We start from the raw sequence: 15241 nt of genomic DNA on the forward strand, positions 1-15241 counted from the left end.
AAGAATCTTGCTTGTCATCTGTCCTCATACCACCTCTCCGGAATTCTGTTTTGTTTGTTGCTTGGTCATGCTTTCTAGGTTCACAATATCCAAGCATGACTTAAAGTACTTGCCATCTTGCACATTCTTCCTGCGTCACTCTTCCTGCCAAGAATCTTGCTTGTCATCTGTCCTTCTCTTACCACCTCTCCAGAATTTCTGTTTTGTTTGTTGCTTGGTCATGCTTTCTAGGTTCACAATATCCAAGCATGACTTAAAGTACTTGCCATCTTGCACATTCTTCCTGCTTCACTCTTCCTGCCAAGAATCTTGCTTGTCATCTGTCCTTCTCGTACCACCTCTCCGGAATTCTGTTTTGTTTGTTGCTTGGTCATGCTTTCTAGGTTCACAATATCCAAGCATGATTTAAAGTACTTGCCATCTTGCACATTCTTCCTGCTTCACTCTTCCTGCCAAGAATCTTGCTTGTCATCTGTCCTTCTCGTACCACCTCTCCGGAATTCTGTTTTGTTTGTTGCTTGGTCATGCTTTCTAGGTTCACAATATCCAAGCATGATTTAAAGTACTTGCCATCTTGCACATTCTTCCTGCTTCACTCTTCCTGCCAAGAATCTTGCTTGTCATCTGTCCTTCTCTTACCACCTCTCCAGAATTTCTGTTTTGTTTGTTGCTTGGTCATGCTTTCTAGGTTCACAATATCCAAGCATGACTTAAAGTACTTGCCATCTTGCACATTCTTCCTGCTTCACTCTTCCTGCCAAGAATCTTGCTTGTCATCTGTCCTTCTCGTACCACCTCTCCGGAATTCTGTTTTGTTTGTTGCTTGGTCATGCTTTCTAGGTTCACAATATCCAAGCATGATTTAAAGTACTTGCCATCTTGCACATTCTTCCTGCTTCACTCTTCCTGCCAAGAATCTTGCTTGTCATCTGTCCTTCTCTTACCACCTCTCCAGAATTTCTGTTTTGTTTGTTGCTTGGTCATGCTTTCTAGGTTCACAATATCCAAGCATGATTTAAAGTACTTGCCACCTTGCACATTCTTCCTGCTTCACTCTTCCTGCCAAGAATCTTGCTTGTCATCTGTCCTTCTCGTACCACCTCTCCGGAATTCTGTTTTGTTTGTTGCTTGGTCATGCTTTCTAGGTTCACAATATCCAAGCATGATTTAAAGTACTTGCCACCTTGCACATTCTTCCTGCGTCACTCTTCCTGCCAAGAATCTTGCTTGTCATCTGTCCTTCTCTTACCACCTCTCCAGAATTTCTGTTTTGTTTGTTGCTTGGTCATGCTTTCTAGGTTCACAATATCCAAGCATGATTTAAAGTACTTGCCATCTTGCACATTCTTCCTGCTTCACTCTTCCTGCCAAGAATCTTGCTTGTCATCTGTCCTTCTCGTACCACCTCTCCGGAATTCTGTTTTGTTTGTTGCTTGGTCATGCTTTCTAGGTTCACAATATCCAAGCATGATTTAAAGTACTTGCCATCTTGCACATTCTTCCTGCTTCACTCTTCCTGCCAAGAATCTTGCTTGTCATCTGTCCTTCTCTTACCACCTCTCCAGAATTTCTGTTTTGTTTGTTGCTTGGTCATGCTTTCTAGGTTCACAATATCCAAGCATGATTTAAAGTACTTGCCACCTTGCACATTCTTCCTGCTTCACTCTTCCTGCCAAGAATCTTGCTTGTCATCTGTCCTTCTCGTACCACCTCTCCGGAATTCTGTTTTGTTTGTTGCTTGGTCATGCTTTCTAGGTTCACAATATCCAAGCATGATTTAAAGTACTTGCCACCTTGCACATTCTTCCTGCGTCACTCTTCCTGCCAAGAATCTTGCTTGTCATCTGTCCTTCTCGTACCACCTCTCCGGAATTCTGTTTTGTTTGTTGCTTGGTCATGCTTTCTAGGTTCACAATATCCAAGCATGATTTAAAGTACTTGCCATCTTGCACATTCTTCCTGCTTCACTCTTCCTGCCAAGAATCTTGCTTGTCATCTGTCCTTCTCGTACCACCTCTCCGGAATTCTGTTTTGTTTGTTGCTTGGTCATGCTTTCTAGGTTCACAATATCCAAGCATGATTTAAAGTACTTGCCACCTTGCACATTCTTCCTGCGTCACTCTTCCTGCCAAGAATCTTGCTTGTCATCTGTCCTTCTCGTACCACCTCTCCGGAATTCTGTTTTGTTTGTTGTGTAGTGAAGAAGAAGAACAGGGAGCAAGCAGTAGTGGGGCGCTCTCATAGATGTAGGGCGCGAGCGCAGATCTCGAGCTCTTGGCGTTGAGACCGTTGCTCTCTGGCGACTGAACTGGTTTTTTGCCTGCCGCTTGCCGTCAGTAAATCTCCTTATCAAAGTGGTGGAGGCGCTGGGTACCCCCTTCAAACCTGGAACTCCGAAGCCGGACGTTGCCCACCACTGCTCCGAAAATGCCTGATGACGCCACCCAGCAAGACGCGGCCCAAGCTCCATCGGTCATCGTGTCAAGCGCGCTGCGTCAGCGCGATCCCGCTTTCTTTAGCGGCACCGATGACTATGACGTAGAAGATTGGCTAACGTCGTTTGAAAGGGTGAGCGCGCACAACAAGTGGGACGACGCTACAAAACTGCGCAGCGTCCTGTTCTACCTAACACACGTCGCAAACCTCTGGTTTCGTAACCATGAGTCAGACTTCGCCAATTGGACGGCTTTCAAGACGAGCTTCGCGGAAGTGTTCGGTCGCCCCGCAGTGCGCAAGCTTCGCGCTGAACAGCGTCTACGCGGACGTGCGCAGCAGCAGGGCGAGAACTTCACGAGCTATATTGAAGACGTCATTGACTTGTGCAAGCGCGTGAATCCTTCTATGATTGAGCAAGACAGGATAAAGCACATCATGAAAGGCATAGACGACGACGCCTTTCAGATGTTGCTGGCCAAGGACCCACGCACCGTGTCTGAACTCGTGACCTTGTGCCAGAGCTTCGACGAACTACGTAAGCAGCGCGTCCTAGCTCGGCGGCAGACGTCAACAGACGATTCCCTCGCTGCGTTGACCATCGACGGCGACCACACGGCGCTCCTGTCACAGATTAAGGAGCTTGTGCGTGAGGAAGTTGCTCGACAGCTTTCATTTTTTCCGACCACGCAAGTGCCTACGCCTAGGCTGACTCCAACCATCCGACAAGTGATACAGGAGCAGGTCACCGAGGCTTTGCCGTCTGCCTTTCAGCCGACTGGTGTCACCGCGCCGCTATCATTTGTGGTGCCGTCTGCTGCTCCTCCGGCTCCTGTTGCCGCGCCTCTGACGTACGCGGATGCCGTCATGAAGCCACGTCCTCAACCAGTACTAGCCCCTCAACCACCAATTCGGCCACCAGCGACGGTGCTTTTCGGGGCGCAGCCACAGTACGCAAATCCTTGGCGCACTGCAGACAACCGCCCGATCTGCTATGCTTGCGGAATTCCGGGTCATGTTGCGCGATTCTGTCGCCGACGCTTCGCGGCGACCACGAATACGCCGAGATATCCAGACTACTCCTTCCGACCTCCCTATCGCATGCAGCCAGAACGAGAGCCTGAAACATGCGCCCGTGATCACCAGCCCACTTCCGATACCCAACCTTTTGCTGCTCGTCGGTCCCCCTCACCGCGCCGCCGTTCTCTTTCGCCTATGCGTCGTCGGTACAACACTGGTGAGGCGGAAAACTGACTACCGCAGCTTCTGAGGCACGAGCTGCGCCGTCGTCAACCTGTCTAAGTCCTCGCTTGTCCCCCGCCAATGTTATTGAAGTGTTTGTTGACGGTGTACGAACTCTTGCGCTTGTGGACACCGGCGCCGCTATTTCTGTAATGAGCCATACGTTTTGCCGTTCTATCCGTAAAGTGACGACGCCACCTTCAGGATTTTCTCTCCGTACTGCGAGCGCACAATATATTCAACCCGTTGCAGCATGTACGGCCAGGGTGCTCATACAAGACGTGATCTACAGTGTTGAGTTCCTTGTGCTGGCCTCGTGTTCCCATGACCTGATCCTCGGGTGGGATTTTTTGTCCCGTAACCACGCTGTTATCGACTGCGCTCGTGCTCAGGTAGAGTTCGCTGTGTTTCCCGAGACGCCTTCCACCCATGTGGCCGGTCCTGGGGATAGAAAGCTTGTCGTCACCGCCGATATTGACCTGCCACCTCAGAGTGCCGTCATTGTTCCCGTTTCCTGTGCCGCCCTTTCCGACGCCACCGTTCTGTTCACGCCATCTGACTTGTTTCGTCGCCGCCACAATACGTCACTGCCTTTTGCCATCCTCGCGCTTCATCAGGAGAATACCGGACTACTTGTTTGCAACCCCAATTCAGGCCCTCTGACTTTGCACCGAAATGAAACGCTTGGCCACGTTCAGCCTGTAGACGCTGCTGTTATTGTACCCCTTGACCCCTCTGTGCCTGAGACTCAGCATCCGCTGAACGCTCTGACCCCTCACCTTGCATCCGACGCCGTGCTCTCGGAATCTTTTCACCGTTCCATCGACAGCGACCTCGATCCGGCTGCACGGACGCAGCTTCTTGCCCTTCTACACGAGTTCCGCACTTCGTTTGACTTACCGCAAGCGTCCCTAGGCCGAACTAATGCGGTTGTTCACACGATTGACACTGGGCCTCACGCTCCTTTGCGACAGCGCCCCTACCGTGTGTCACCTGCGGAACGTCGTGTCATTACGGAGCAGGTTGACGACATGCTTCAGCGCGGAGTCATTACGCCTTCTTGCAGCCCCTGGTCCTCTCCTGTTGTACTGGTCAAAAAGAAAGATGGCTCTATTAGATTCTGTGTGGACTACCGACGCCTCAACAAGATTACTCGCAAAGACGTCTATCCTCTTCCTCGAATAGACGACGCCCTCGATTGCCTTCAAGGTGCCGAATTTTTTTCTTCCCTCGACTTGCGATCGGGATATTGGCAGGTCCCCATGGCGGCGTGTGATCGTCCGAAGACGGCGTTCGTCACACCGGATGGCCTGTATGAATTTACCGTGATGCCTTTCGGACTTTGTAATGCCCCCGCAACATTCGAACGGATGATGGACGGCATTTTACGCGGTCTGAAATGGAAGATATGTCTCTGCTATCTGGATGACGTCGTCGTGTTCTCTCCCGATTTCGCTACACATCTCTCTCGTTTACGCACAATTCTCCGCTGCCTTACAAACGCACGCCTTCAACTCAACCTGAAGAAATGTCACTTTGGGGCTCGCCGGCTAACCATCCTCGGCCACGTCGTCTCCAAAGATGGCATTCTCCCTGACCCGGAAAAACTACGTGCTGTTGCCGAGTTTCCGAAGCCTTCTACCCTCAAAGAACTTCGAAGCTTTGTCGGCTTGGCCTCCTATTTTCGTCGCTTCGTCCGAAATTTCGCCTCCATCATCGCACCGCTTACGAAGCTCCTCGCCGGCCCCAGCGACCTTTCCCACTGGACACCGGCCTGTGACGACGCATTTGCGACACTGCGCCGCCTACTTACTTCGCCCCCCGTGCTACGCCATTATGACCCTGCTGCGCCAACCGAAATACATACTGACGCCAGTGGTATCGGTCTTGGTGCAGTTCTCGCGCAACGCAAGCCCGGCTTCTCTGAGTATGTTGTGGCCTATGCAAGCCGCGCCCTCACCAAGGCGGAAGCGAATTATTCGGTCACCGAAAAAGAGTGCCTCGCGATTGTATGGGCGTTAGGAAAATTCCGCCCCTATTTGTACGGCAGGCCTTTCGACGTTGTAACTGACCATCATGCCCTCTGCTGGCTGGCTTCCCTCAAAGATCCCTCTGGTCGTCTCGGTCGATGGGCTCTTCGTATTCAAGAATTTGACATTCACGTCGTTTACCGATCTGGGCGCAAGCATTCTGACGCGGATGCGCTCTCTCGTTCACCCGTCAAATCCGAAGCAGGGCCTCCTTCAGCGGTAGACTTTTCCCTGGACGCTCTGACCATCACCGACATGCCTTCGGAACAGCGCAAGGACCCATGGATCGCGTCCCTCTTGAAATTTCTCTGCGCCTCTTCACCCGCTAGCCAACCCCGTGCCCTTCGTCGACAAGCCAAGCATTTCGCAATACGCGATTCACTTTTGTACCGCCGCAACTACCTGGAGGACGGACGTAAATGGCTGCTGGTCATACCCAAGCACTTACGAGCCGATGTGTGTGCATACTTCCATGCAGATCCGCAACATGCCCATGCTGGCGGGCTGAAAACGTATCAACGGCTCCGCCAATGCTTCTACTGGCGTGGGATGTACACATTTGTCCGTAAATATATACGGTCTTGTTCCGCATGTCAACAACGAAAGACGTTTAACCATACACCCGGTCAGCTGCAGCCTTTACCATGTCCTGCCCGCCCTTTTGAACGCATTGGAATCGACCTTTATGGACCGCTTCCATGCTCTGTTGCTGGCAATCGCTGGATAATTGTCGCGGTGGACCATCTGACGCGATACGCAGAAACCGCTCCACTCCCTGCGGCTGGTGCTCGTGACGTCGCTTCCTTCATATTGCGCCATTTCATACTCCGTCATGGAGCCCCACGGGAACTGCTGAGCGACAGAGGCCGTGTGTTTTTGTCCAACGTGATACAAGAGCTGCTCCGTTCTTGTCGTATTCTTCATCGCACATCAACTGCCTACCATCCTCAGACGAATGGGCTCACGGAACGTTTCAACCGCACGCTCGGTGACATGCTGTCGATGTACATTGATTCTGATCATTCCAATTGGGACGTCGTTCTCCCCTTCGTGACTTATGCGTATAATACCGCGACGCAGTCTACGACGGGCTTTTCACCATTCTTTCTTTTATATGGCCGTGAACCATCCTCCACGCTTGACACAATTTTACCGTACCGCCCGGACGCCTCCGAATTCAGTGCAATTTCTGACGTCGCCCAGCATGCCGAGGAGTGTCGTCAGCTGGCCCGCTCGTTCACGTCTGACAGCCAAGCCCTCCAGAAAGATCGCCGCGACACCGATGAGCATGTGCTGAGTTTTGCCGTTGGATCCCTCGTCTGGCTCCGCATACCTTTCAACTCTCCTGGCCTCACCCCCAAGTTTGCTGCCAAGTACCACGGGCCATACCGCGTCATCGAGCGCAGGTCTCCCGTCACTTATGTCATTGAGCCGGTCAACCCCTCCTCGGACAAGCGCCGTCTCGGTCGCGACACGGTCCACGTCAGCCGCCTCAAGCCGCATCACGACCCTCTCATCCTTGCGTCCCCTTGAGTCGCCAGGATGGCTCCCCTTCGCCGCCGGGGTTATTGTAGTGAAGAAGAAGAACAGGGAGCAAGCAGTAGTGGGGCGCTCTCATAGATGTAGGGCGCGAGCGCAGATCTCGAGCTCTTGGCGTTGAGACCGTTGCTCTCTGGCGACTGAACTGGTTTTTTGCCTGCCGCTTGCCGTCAGTAAATCTCCTTATCAGTTGCTTGGTCATGCTTTCTAGGTTCACAATATCCAAGCATGATTTAAAGTACTTGCCACCTTGCACATTCTTCCTGCTTCACTCTTCCTGCCAAGAATCTTGCTTGTCATCTGTCCTTCTCGTACCACCTCTCCGGAATTCTGTTTTGTTTGTTGCTTGGTCATGCTTTCTAGGTTCACAATATCCAAGCATGATTTAAAGTACTTGCCACCTTGCACATTCTTCCTGCGTCACTGTTCCTGCCAAGAATCTTGCTTGTCATCTGTCCTTCTCGTACCACCTCTCCGGAATTCTGTTTTGTTTGTTGCTTGGTCATGCTTTCTAGGTTCACAATATCCAAGCATGATTTAAAGTACTTGCCATCTTGCACATTCTTCCTGCGTCACTCTTCCTGCCAAGAATCTTCGTTTCATGTAGTAGCCGGCCACCGGTGGGAGCTTACTTTAGCTGCGGTTGGACATTCGCCCGACGAGAAAGTAGATTTTCTTTGATGAGGCATGTACCGCTAATTCTTGCGCTTGTGCTACTGGTCCCGAGGTATTTGCCGGTTACCGTGATCTGGGTTCATTTTGCGGAGCAGTTTGTACGAGCGATTTCTCATGAGCAGTGAAAAGATACCTTGCTCACTAATGCAATGAGTTGTCATGACTAACATCTGCATTGAATAAGGCATGATATACATGAAATATTTATACAGCATGATATAAGGCATTATGCGCATATGTAGTACTTACATCGTTAATTAATTTTAGTAGCTTATTGGTGCCTAATGCATGTGTTCTTTCTGTACTGACAGTGTGGGTGCCATTCCCTGGGAGCCAAAATGAGAGCAGCCGTGTGTGCGTGTCCAGCGACCAACGAAACCAACCGCAATCGTCACCGTCTCTGCGACTGCACCATAGAGAAATAAAAGTGACTAAATTACTGAACTCGGCGTGTACCTTAAACTCGATGTCGTATACAATCTTGATGGACACCTCCGACACGCGCTTGGCGCTCACTGTCACATCACAATTTGTTCAATACCCTACACGTGTGGGAGCTCCCCTTTCTTGAGGTTGCCGCCACGAAAAAAACTGTCGGCGTCGGCAACCTTCTTGAAACCGCATCAAAGTCTTTGCATCGCTGTTCAGCAAGAACGCAATCTGCCGCCATCAAAAATGATGGCGCCGCGAGCACGAGCAGCGAAGGAAAGCGCGGGCGAAACAATGTAAACAAACAGAGACTGCACCACGGCGCGACCGCGCTGCTTGACATTTCCACATTGGGGGCGCTGTCAGGAGGCGCAGTAGCGCCTTCTGGCGATCGTTTTCTCATCTATAAGCGGCGAAAACACGGCGCGCCGCGGACTTTCCCCGTCGCAGATTGCTTTCAAGATAGGGCCAAGGCGATCGTATCGTCGAAGTGGATCGTCGTAGATTATATCCTGCTTCGGTCCACTGAAACCGTTTCGCATTGCTCTGCTGGCGAAAATCCTCTCCTTCTGTTTGCGCCAGTCCCAAATGCAAGTTTCGGATTCTCCGAACGCCCGTGACACGGCGCGATTTCCGTCTGTCTCCACACATATGATCACTTTCCTTTTAAATGCGGCATCATGATAAACTAGGTAGTTCATGCTGATAGAGCAGACGCAGAAAACGTGAAGACAGACGATAGACGTTTGCCTAAGCACGTGTACTGCAGCCCACGGAGGAAGTTAAGGTAGCTAGGCTAAGTAGCTAGGCTCGACGCACGTGCGAGGCGGCCATTTTGAAATGCCGACGGCTATATGATAACGCAGATGTCGGGTCGTGTTAAACGTGCACGTTAGATTCGAGTAAATACGGTATTCGTTAGAAAGCGGTACTATAGTGGCATCGCCTGTTTGGTGCCATTACGATAACGCCATGCCGCGCGCTGATGCTACACCATACCGACACTACACAGGTCAAAATGGCGACGTTCCTCGTGTACTTCACTTGGCTACTGGTGTAGCTGGTAGCGGCTGCGACACTGATTTTTCTAGATGGCGCTAACTATGCACCATATTTATCAGTTTTAGTTAAAAACTCGTTTTTTTTTTTATTCTTGAATCTAAGCCGACCCTAGAGTTTCGTATATGATTATTTGAAAAAAACTATTGGCCTAGATTCAAATAAATACGGTATAACGGATCTGACAAACTACAGAAATACTGCATATTAAAGCTTGCACTTTCAGGTACAAGGCACTATAAGAAGCCAATAATTGCAAATGAAAACACAAGATATGGGCAAGCACAGCTGGCTACCGAGTCCCAGAATCACTGTGGCACAAACTGCACCCACATTTAAAGCATCACAGCTCACAACACAACATCATAACAAAAAGGCGGGAAGTCAATGTCTGGTTTTTCAAACTCGTTTGAGCCCCCGAAATTGTCCAAGAAGTCGGGCAGTCTGAAACAATGAATGTATGCCTTTTACTGCAGCTAAGGGGCTCAAATAGCCACAGGCACGTCTGAAAAAGCTCTGAAAGCCTGCCAGCACACTTATGAGGAATATAGGTGCTCGTACTGTGACAAGAGAAGGCGGGTGCAAGAGTGTGTACATACTGTGTGACAATTGCTGCTTCCCACTCTTGTCGCAATACTTCACGTATGCTTCACTGCGTAACAATGCTATATTGAGGCAAAGCTGACTTTCGGGAACTGGTATTATGCAATGCGCAGTGCTTTCCGAGCTTCGAAGCCAATCACGAGGATTACAAAGGCGAGTCGGTGCCATTGCTGTCAGCGGCAAACTATTTCAATGAAGAACATGGCATCGAAAGGCAAGAAGCTTAATAGCAAACGCCGAAGAAGCTAGGCCTAGCGTTGCCGCGGTGGTGGCTATGGCTGCCAGTGGATCTGCGTGCAAGAGCACCCGTTCAAGGCGGCGAGATAATCAAAATGGTGGCAGTGGTGGCTTTCATTAGTGCCGTTTCAGACTTGCGGTCATGGCACAAAGTCCGGAAAATCGGAAGTCCGAAATTTGAAACGTTCTTATACATTGACTCTATGGTGTGGCGTGAAGCCGTCCGAATTATTGGGCGTGGTGGACATGCTTGGGAGGAGTTTCGTCGCAATAATGCGTTTTGGAGCAGGATGGCGCAGCGTGGCGTAACGCAACTTCGATTCTGCCATACGGCGATGTCATTCCAGTCAATAAGCAGTGAGTTGCGACTCCTCGTTTCGCGCTTGAAACTGATCTCAGCAAGCAGGCGACACACAGTGAAGGGAGATCCATACGCTTCGAGAACTCGTTCGTTATCTTCTCGACCATCTGTATCTGACTGCGGAAAAAGAAATCGTGTACACATTACCACAGCGCACATAACACGAAGCTGTCAAACTTTGAGCTGCATCTTTCTCTTCGCCCCATTCGCGAGGGTGTCAACAGTTTGCCACCCGAAAAATGCAAAGTTTTGACCTCTTCCCTCGTCCTGAACACTGTCCTTTCACCGACACCGAGCATCTTGGCGACTGTGGTGTGTGGAGTGCGCGACATGGTGCGGTGGATTGAGACAAGAAGAAGCAGACGACAAGGAGAGCGCGCGCCGAGGCAAATTCTGTGTTGGATGACAAGGAGAGCGCGCGCCGAGGCAAATTCTGTGTTGGATGAAAAACGTCAACGTCGAAGAGCGTCCGGCATGTGAAACACGCGGAGCAAGAAAAGAAAATAAGGAAAAAAAGCCAATCCAATCAGAAGAGAACACTGAACTTCAAGCAGCAAATGAGCAAACAACGAATTGGCCAGAGCAGCAGGAAAGCGAGCCGCGCTGGCAGAAGGGGGGGAGAGTTCTGGAAGCGGCACCAGGAGAAGGTCGGCCACCAGACCGGGGGTTGAAGACGAGCTGTCGGGTTCCGGGCCCGAGCCACCAGGACTTCACCCGACCGGGGCCTCCTGCCAACGCGTTCCTGGGCGTCGCCACTCTGCCCGATCGTCAACTGCTGCCCGAGGCCGGCAAGCGTTTGCGCCCGTGGGCAGAACATGATCGGTCGGGCTACGGGCCCGAGTTCCACGACCAGCTGCCCGGCCAGAACACAGCCACCAGAGCTTGGCAGTTCTGGCTCGGAGCGGGAAGAGCTTGGTGGCACGGAACCGTGCCACCAAGCTGCCGGTCTTCCCGCTCCGAGCCAGAACTGCCACGCTCTGGTCGCCCGGTCAACGATCCGACACCCCGACCATTTGTGAGATTGACGCCGCTTCTCTCGTCTCTGTTTCGCCGCGTCGAGACTATAGTGCGCACTCACACCCACTGCCTGCCCAAACTTGCCTGTTGTCATTAGCGTTCCATATCATAAGTTTTTCATTGAGTGTTTGATTTATGGGTTGCTTCTCGTTTGTTTTCATAAATGTTTGCGAGCGTTGTCCAACAAACAGCTTTGTCCTTAATGGGATTCTGCCTCAGAGAATCGCGGAGTCGACGAAGCGAGGTTGTGTTCGAGCCTCAAGACTTGAAGAGCACCGGGCGGAGAAGCGAGGTCGTAGGACTGTGGGTCCGAGTCTCAAGACTTCGGGAGCGCCGGGCGGAGAAGACAAGCTGCCGGGCTACGGGCCCAAGTTTCATGACTTCAGCGACGATCCGGTCCTACCTCCGGCCTTTGGTGTTCCTGGTGATATGGTGCTGAAGGCAAGCCCTTCCTACTTCTCTCCTGCGACACCTTGGCCGAGCTGCGGATGATCTTCAAGAAGCAAGCAGCGTCCGACGCATTGCACCTGACTGGCCGTCGCAACGCCGCCCCGTACAGCTGCACCGACGCATGCCAAGTAATTGTGACCGGTCACGGACTTTACTGTTTTATATATATGTTTGTTGTGTGAGAACATCTAGAAGTGCATGAACGTTTCTATTAGTATCTTGCTTAGTTGGTTTGTGTGTGTGATGGCTTGTGTTAATTATATGTTCATGTCTCGTTAACAATCGGCTTCGGTTTCTTTTCCCCACTGCGAATTAGTCTCAGTGGTGGCCAAAATAATTAGAACCATGCAAGTGCAAATACACTCCCGGGCAAACAACCCCGCATTGACTTGGGAAAACCAAATCATAACAGCGACAAACGGTGCCCTCCACACAGCGTTCAGGCTGCCTGTTACGCCAATACGTGTATCAGTGGAAGATCATGCTGCGTGAATCGCTATTGAGGATGTGACCACACTTGTTCTTGTCGAGGCTCCTTGGTGTGATGCGATGCAAGGCGCGTTCCAACAACAAAAATACACTGGCATAGAGCGTACTCACCAGCTGGACGATAGGTCCCCCTTTCTTCTCCAGCTCTGCAAGCGCATTCTTGAACGGGGTAGGCGTCCGTGGCCCGTTCTCCTTGCCGCTAAGTTTCTTCATCACAGGCGTATTCAAAGGCTCACTGCGAAATGAGGTGAGACACAAAAAACTCGCAGTCTCCAAGGACACCTATGTGTCTGCCATTAAGTTGGACTGCTGCTTAAAAAATTATAAAAAGAAATAGATTATTTAAATAAGTAAGCAAATAACATCTAGAGTATTACGTGCCAGAACCACAATCTGATCAGGAGGCACGGCATAGTGGGAACTCCTTACCAATGTTGGCCAGCTTGGGTTGTTTACTGTGCACCTAAATCAAAGTAAACAAGAGTTCTTGAATTTCACTACGATCGAAATGCAACTGCCATGGCTGGAAAACAAGCAAGTACAGTAATACCTCATTAATTTGGATTTCATCGGACTGAATTAAATGTACGAATTAATCGAATGTCAAATTATCAAGGGTATCAAGAAAATACACAAAGGCTTATTTATTACGTCAACACCCTTTTATTTACAAAACGAATCGGGAAATACTGTTTCTATTTTGTACAAAAGCAGAGTGAAAGCAGAATTTCTTGTCGTCTTGCGACATATTAGAGCTCGCAGTGGCAAAGGTACTGGCCGTGGTGTGTGTCATCGAAGACTCTCTTTTCACTGCCGCTCGCACATCGCAATGATTTTTTTTCCCATGGTCGCCAATAGACAAAGCGGTGTAGCTGGTGCGCTTCATCGTCGATAGCTTTGCATTAAGTCAAATCAAAACTACTGTTTGCCGCAAACGCTGCGGCAAACGAAACGGCGGTGGCTATCATCGTGATTATGAACAGAGCCTATGCAGTTATGAGCACTAACGGGTGGCGCTGGGTTATCGAAAGACTAAAGGCTTGAAAGGCACAAAGTGTTGTGGCGTCGCTGTCATTTATGTACGATTCCACTGATGGCAATGCGAACTCTGCCGCTTTGTGTCTATACATCCGGATGAACGAGTTTGATTGCATTAAACAATGCATACGCCTGCGGACGAGTATCAACGATTTACTGTACCGCAGCCTATCTGATCAACTCTGAGCTCCGACTCTCAAACAAGGGGGTGTGTCAATACTTATTTATTGTGTACTGCTAGCCTTGTATGTAAGGCAGTAGCAGGATTTGCACACAAATAGGACTACTACATATGGTTACTAACACATTAAGGACAGTGGGGAGGCAACAGATTTTGAAGTAAAGCTTTAACAAACATTATTACTGTAAAAAAATGACAAAAAAGTAAATAACAGAAGACTCGGTCTACAAAACAAAACTATGAACAGCTTGGAAAGCACAGTGCTGTCTTTCAACAAAACATTTGTAGCATCCCCTCGCCTTGTTCACCCAATCCTCATCAACACACCCAAGTCACCAACCAAGGGGGCACACAGATTTCTTGGGAAACGATGCAGCGCAAAAGTACCTTGTTTCAGTCGTGCAAATGGGTGGCACACATTCACTGTGGGAAGAAATGACTGCAACAGGGGGGGACAAAAGATGATGGGGGCTTTCTAAATCAACTTCCTAATTTCTTCATTGATTTTGATGAGGCAGAGGTACTAGTAATGTTTCTGTGATGTTATCACAGCAATTTCAAAATTATTTCGCCAATTTTTTATTTGCATATTTTTTTTCTTCTCCTTTTGGGCTTGTTCCAAGCCTGAACAACTTACAAAACGTGATAGAAGACCCGTTTGAAGCACAGTGCATTCCAAAATGGATGGTTGAGGGGGTGACATTTATAAATTGTTATTCACATTGTTTTCTTAGTTCTTATTTTTGAAGAGATGAATGTACAGCAGCAATCTACGCTGTAAACAACTAGTTGAATTATTAGTTTTGAAAAAGTCACACTGGCAAAGCAAGATTATCACGCCCTGAACTGCAGTGCACTTCAAAGAGCGCAAAAAAAAAAAAAAATCACCGATAATTACGACACTTCCTATGTGAAATTTGAGTGCAGCTGTATACGTGTTTTCATTTCCCTACCTATTTACCATTTATGCGATGCACTTATGTGAAAGTCGCACCTCCCTCAAAACGGCAAATTTTACGAAAAAAGACGTACATAAGTCGCACTGGTGTAAAAGACGCACCTGTTCATTCAGTAAGCGATTGAAAAAAAATACAGAGACATTTCACTTCGTGAACGCGGGTCACGCGCAAGCGTATGAGTGCCATTCCTATGTAATTACGATAGCAATGACACTTGAGGCGCATTTCTGCTGTGACGTTCCATATGAGGTACAAGGGTGATAACATCGCCCCCGTGCAATGGTGAGCAGAATGGCGTACAAGGGAGGAAAGGAGCAAGAGGTGTTTGGTAGCAACTGTGTAGTTTGCACAGTGGCACGCTCTACATCTTGAAAGAGAGCTGCAGTCGCAGTCGGCATGCCACCGCTTGCATAGCTGCTCCGTCCTTCTCGCATGGCGCTCGGCAACTATATCACAAAAATAACCCGGTACCTCCATAGCGCGCACACCACCCATAGCA

At 49.7% G+C, this 15241-nt stretch overlaps 1 protein-coding gene across 1 annotated transcript in view; it reads right to left on the bottom strand.

Moving 5' to 3' along the window:
• LOC119433600 (myb-related protein B-like) overlaps window positions 1-15241 on the bottom strand; it is a 200707-nt gene that overhangs the window by 63344 nt on the left and 122122 nt on the right. The window contains exon 13 of the mRNA XM_049659049.1: window positions 12676-12799. Within this exon, the coding sequence (XP_049515006.1) occupies window positions 12676-12799 (124 nt within the window). The remainder of the gene's footprint in view (window positions 1-12675; window positions 12800-15241) is intronic.

The sequence above is a fragment of the Dermacentor silvarum genome, chromosome 11 (genome assembly GCF_013339745.2).
Source record: "Dermacentor silvarum isolate Dsil-2018 chromosome 11, BIME_Dsil_1.4, whole genome shotgun sequence".
NCBI lineage: Eukaryota > Metazoa > Arthropoda > Arachnida > Ixodida > Ixodidae > Dermacentor > Dermacentor silvarum.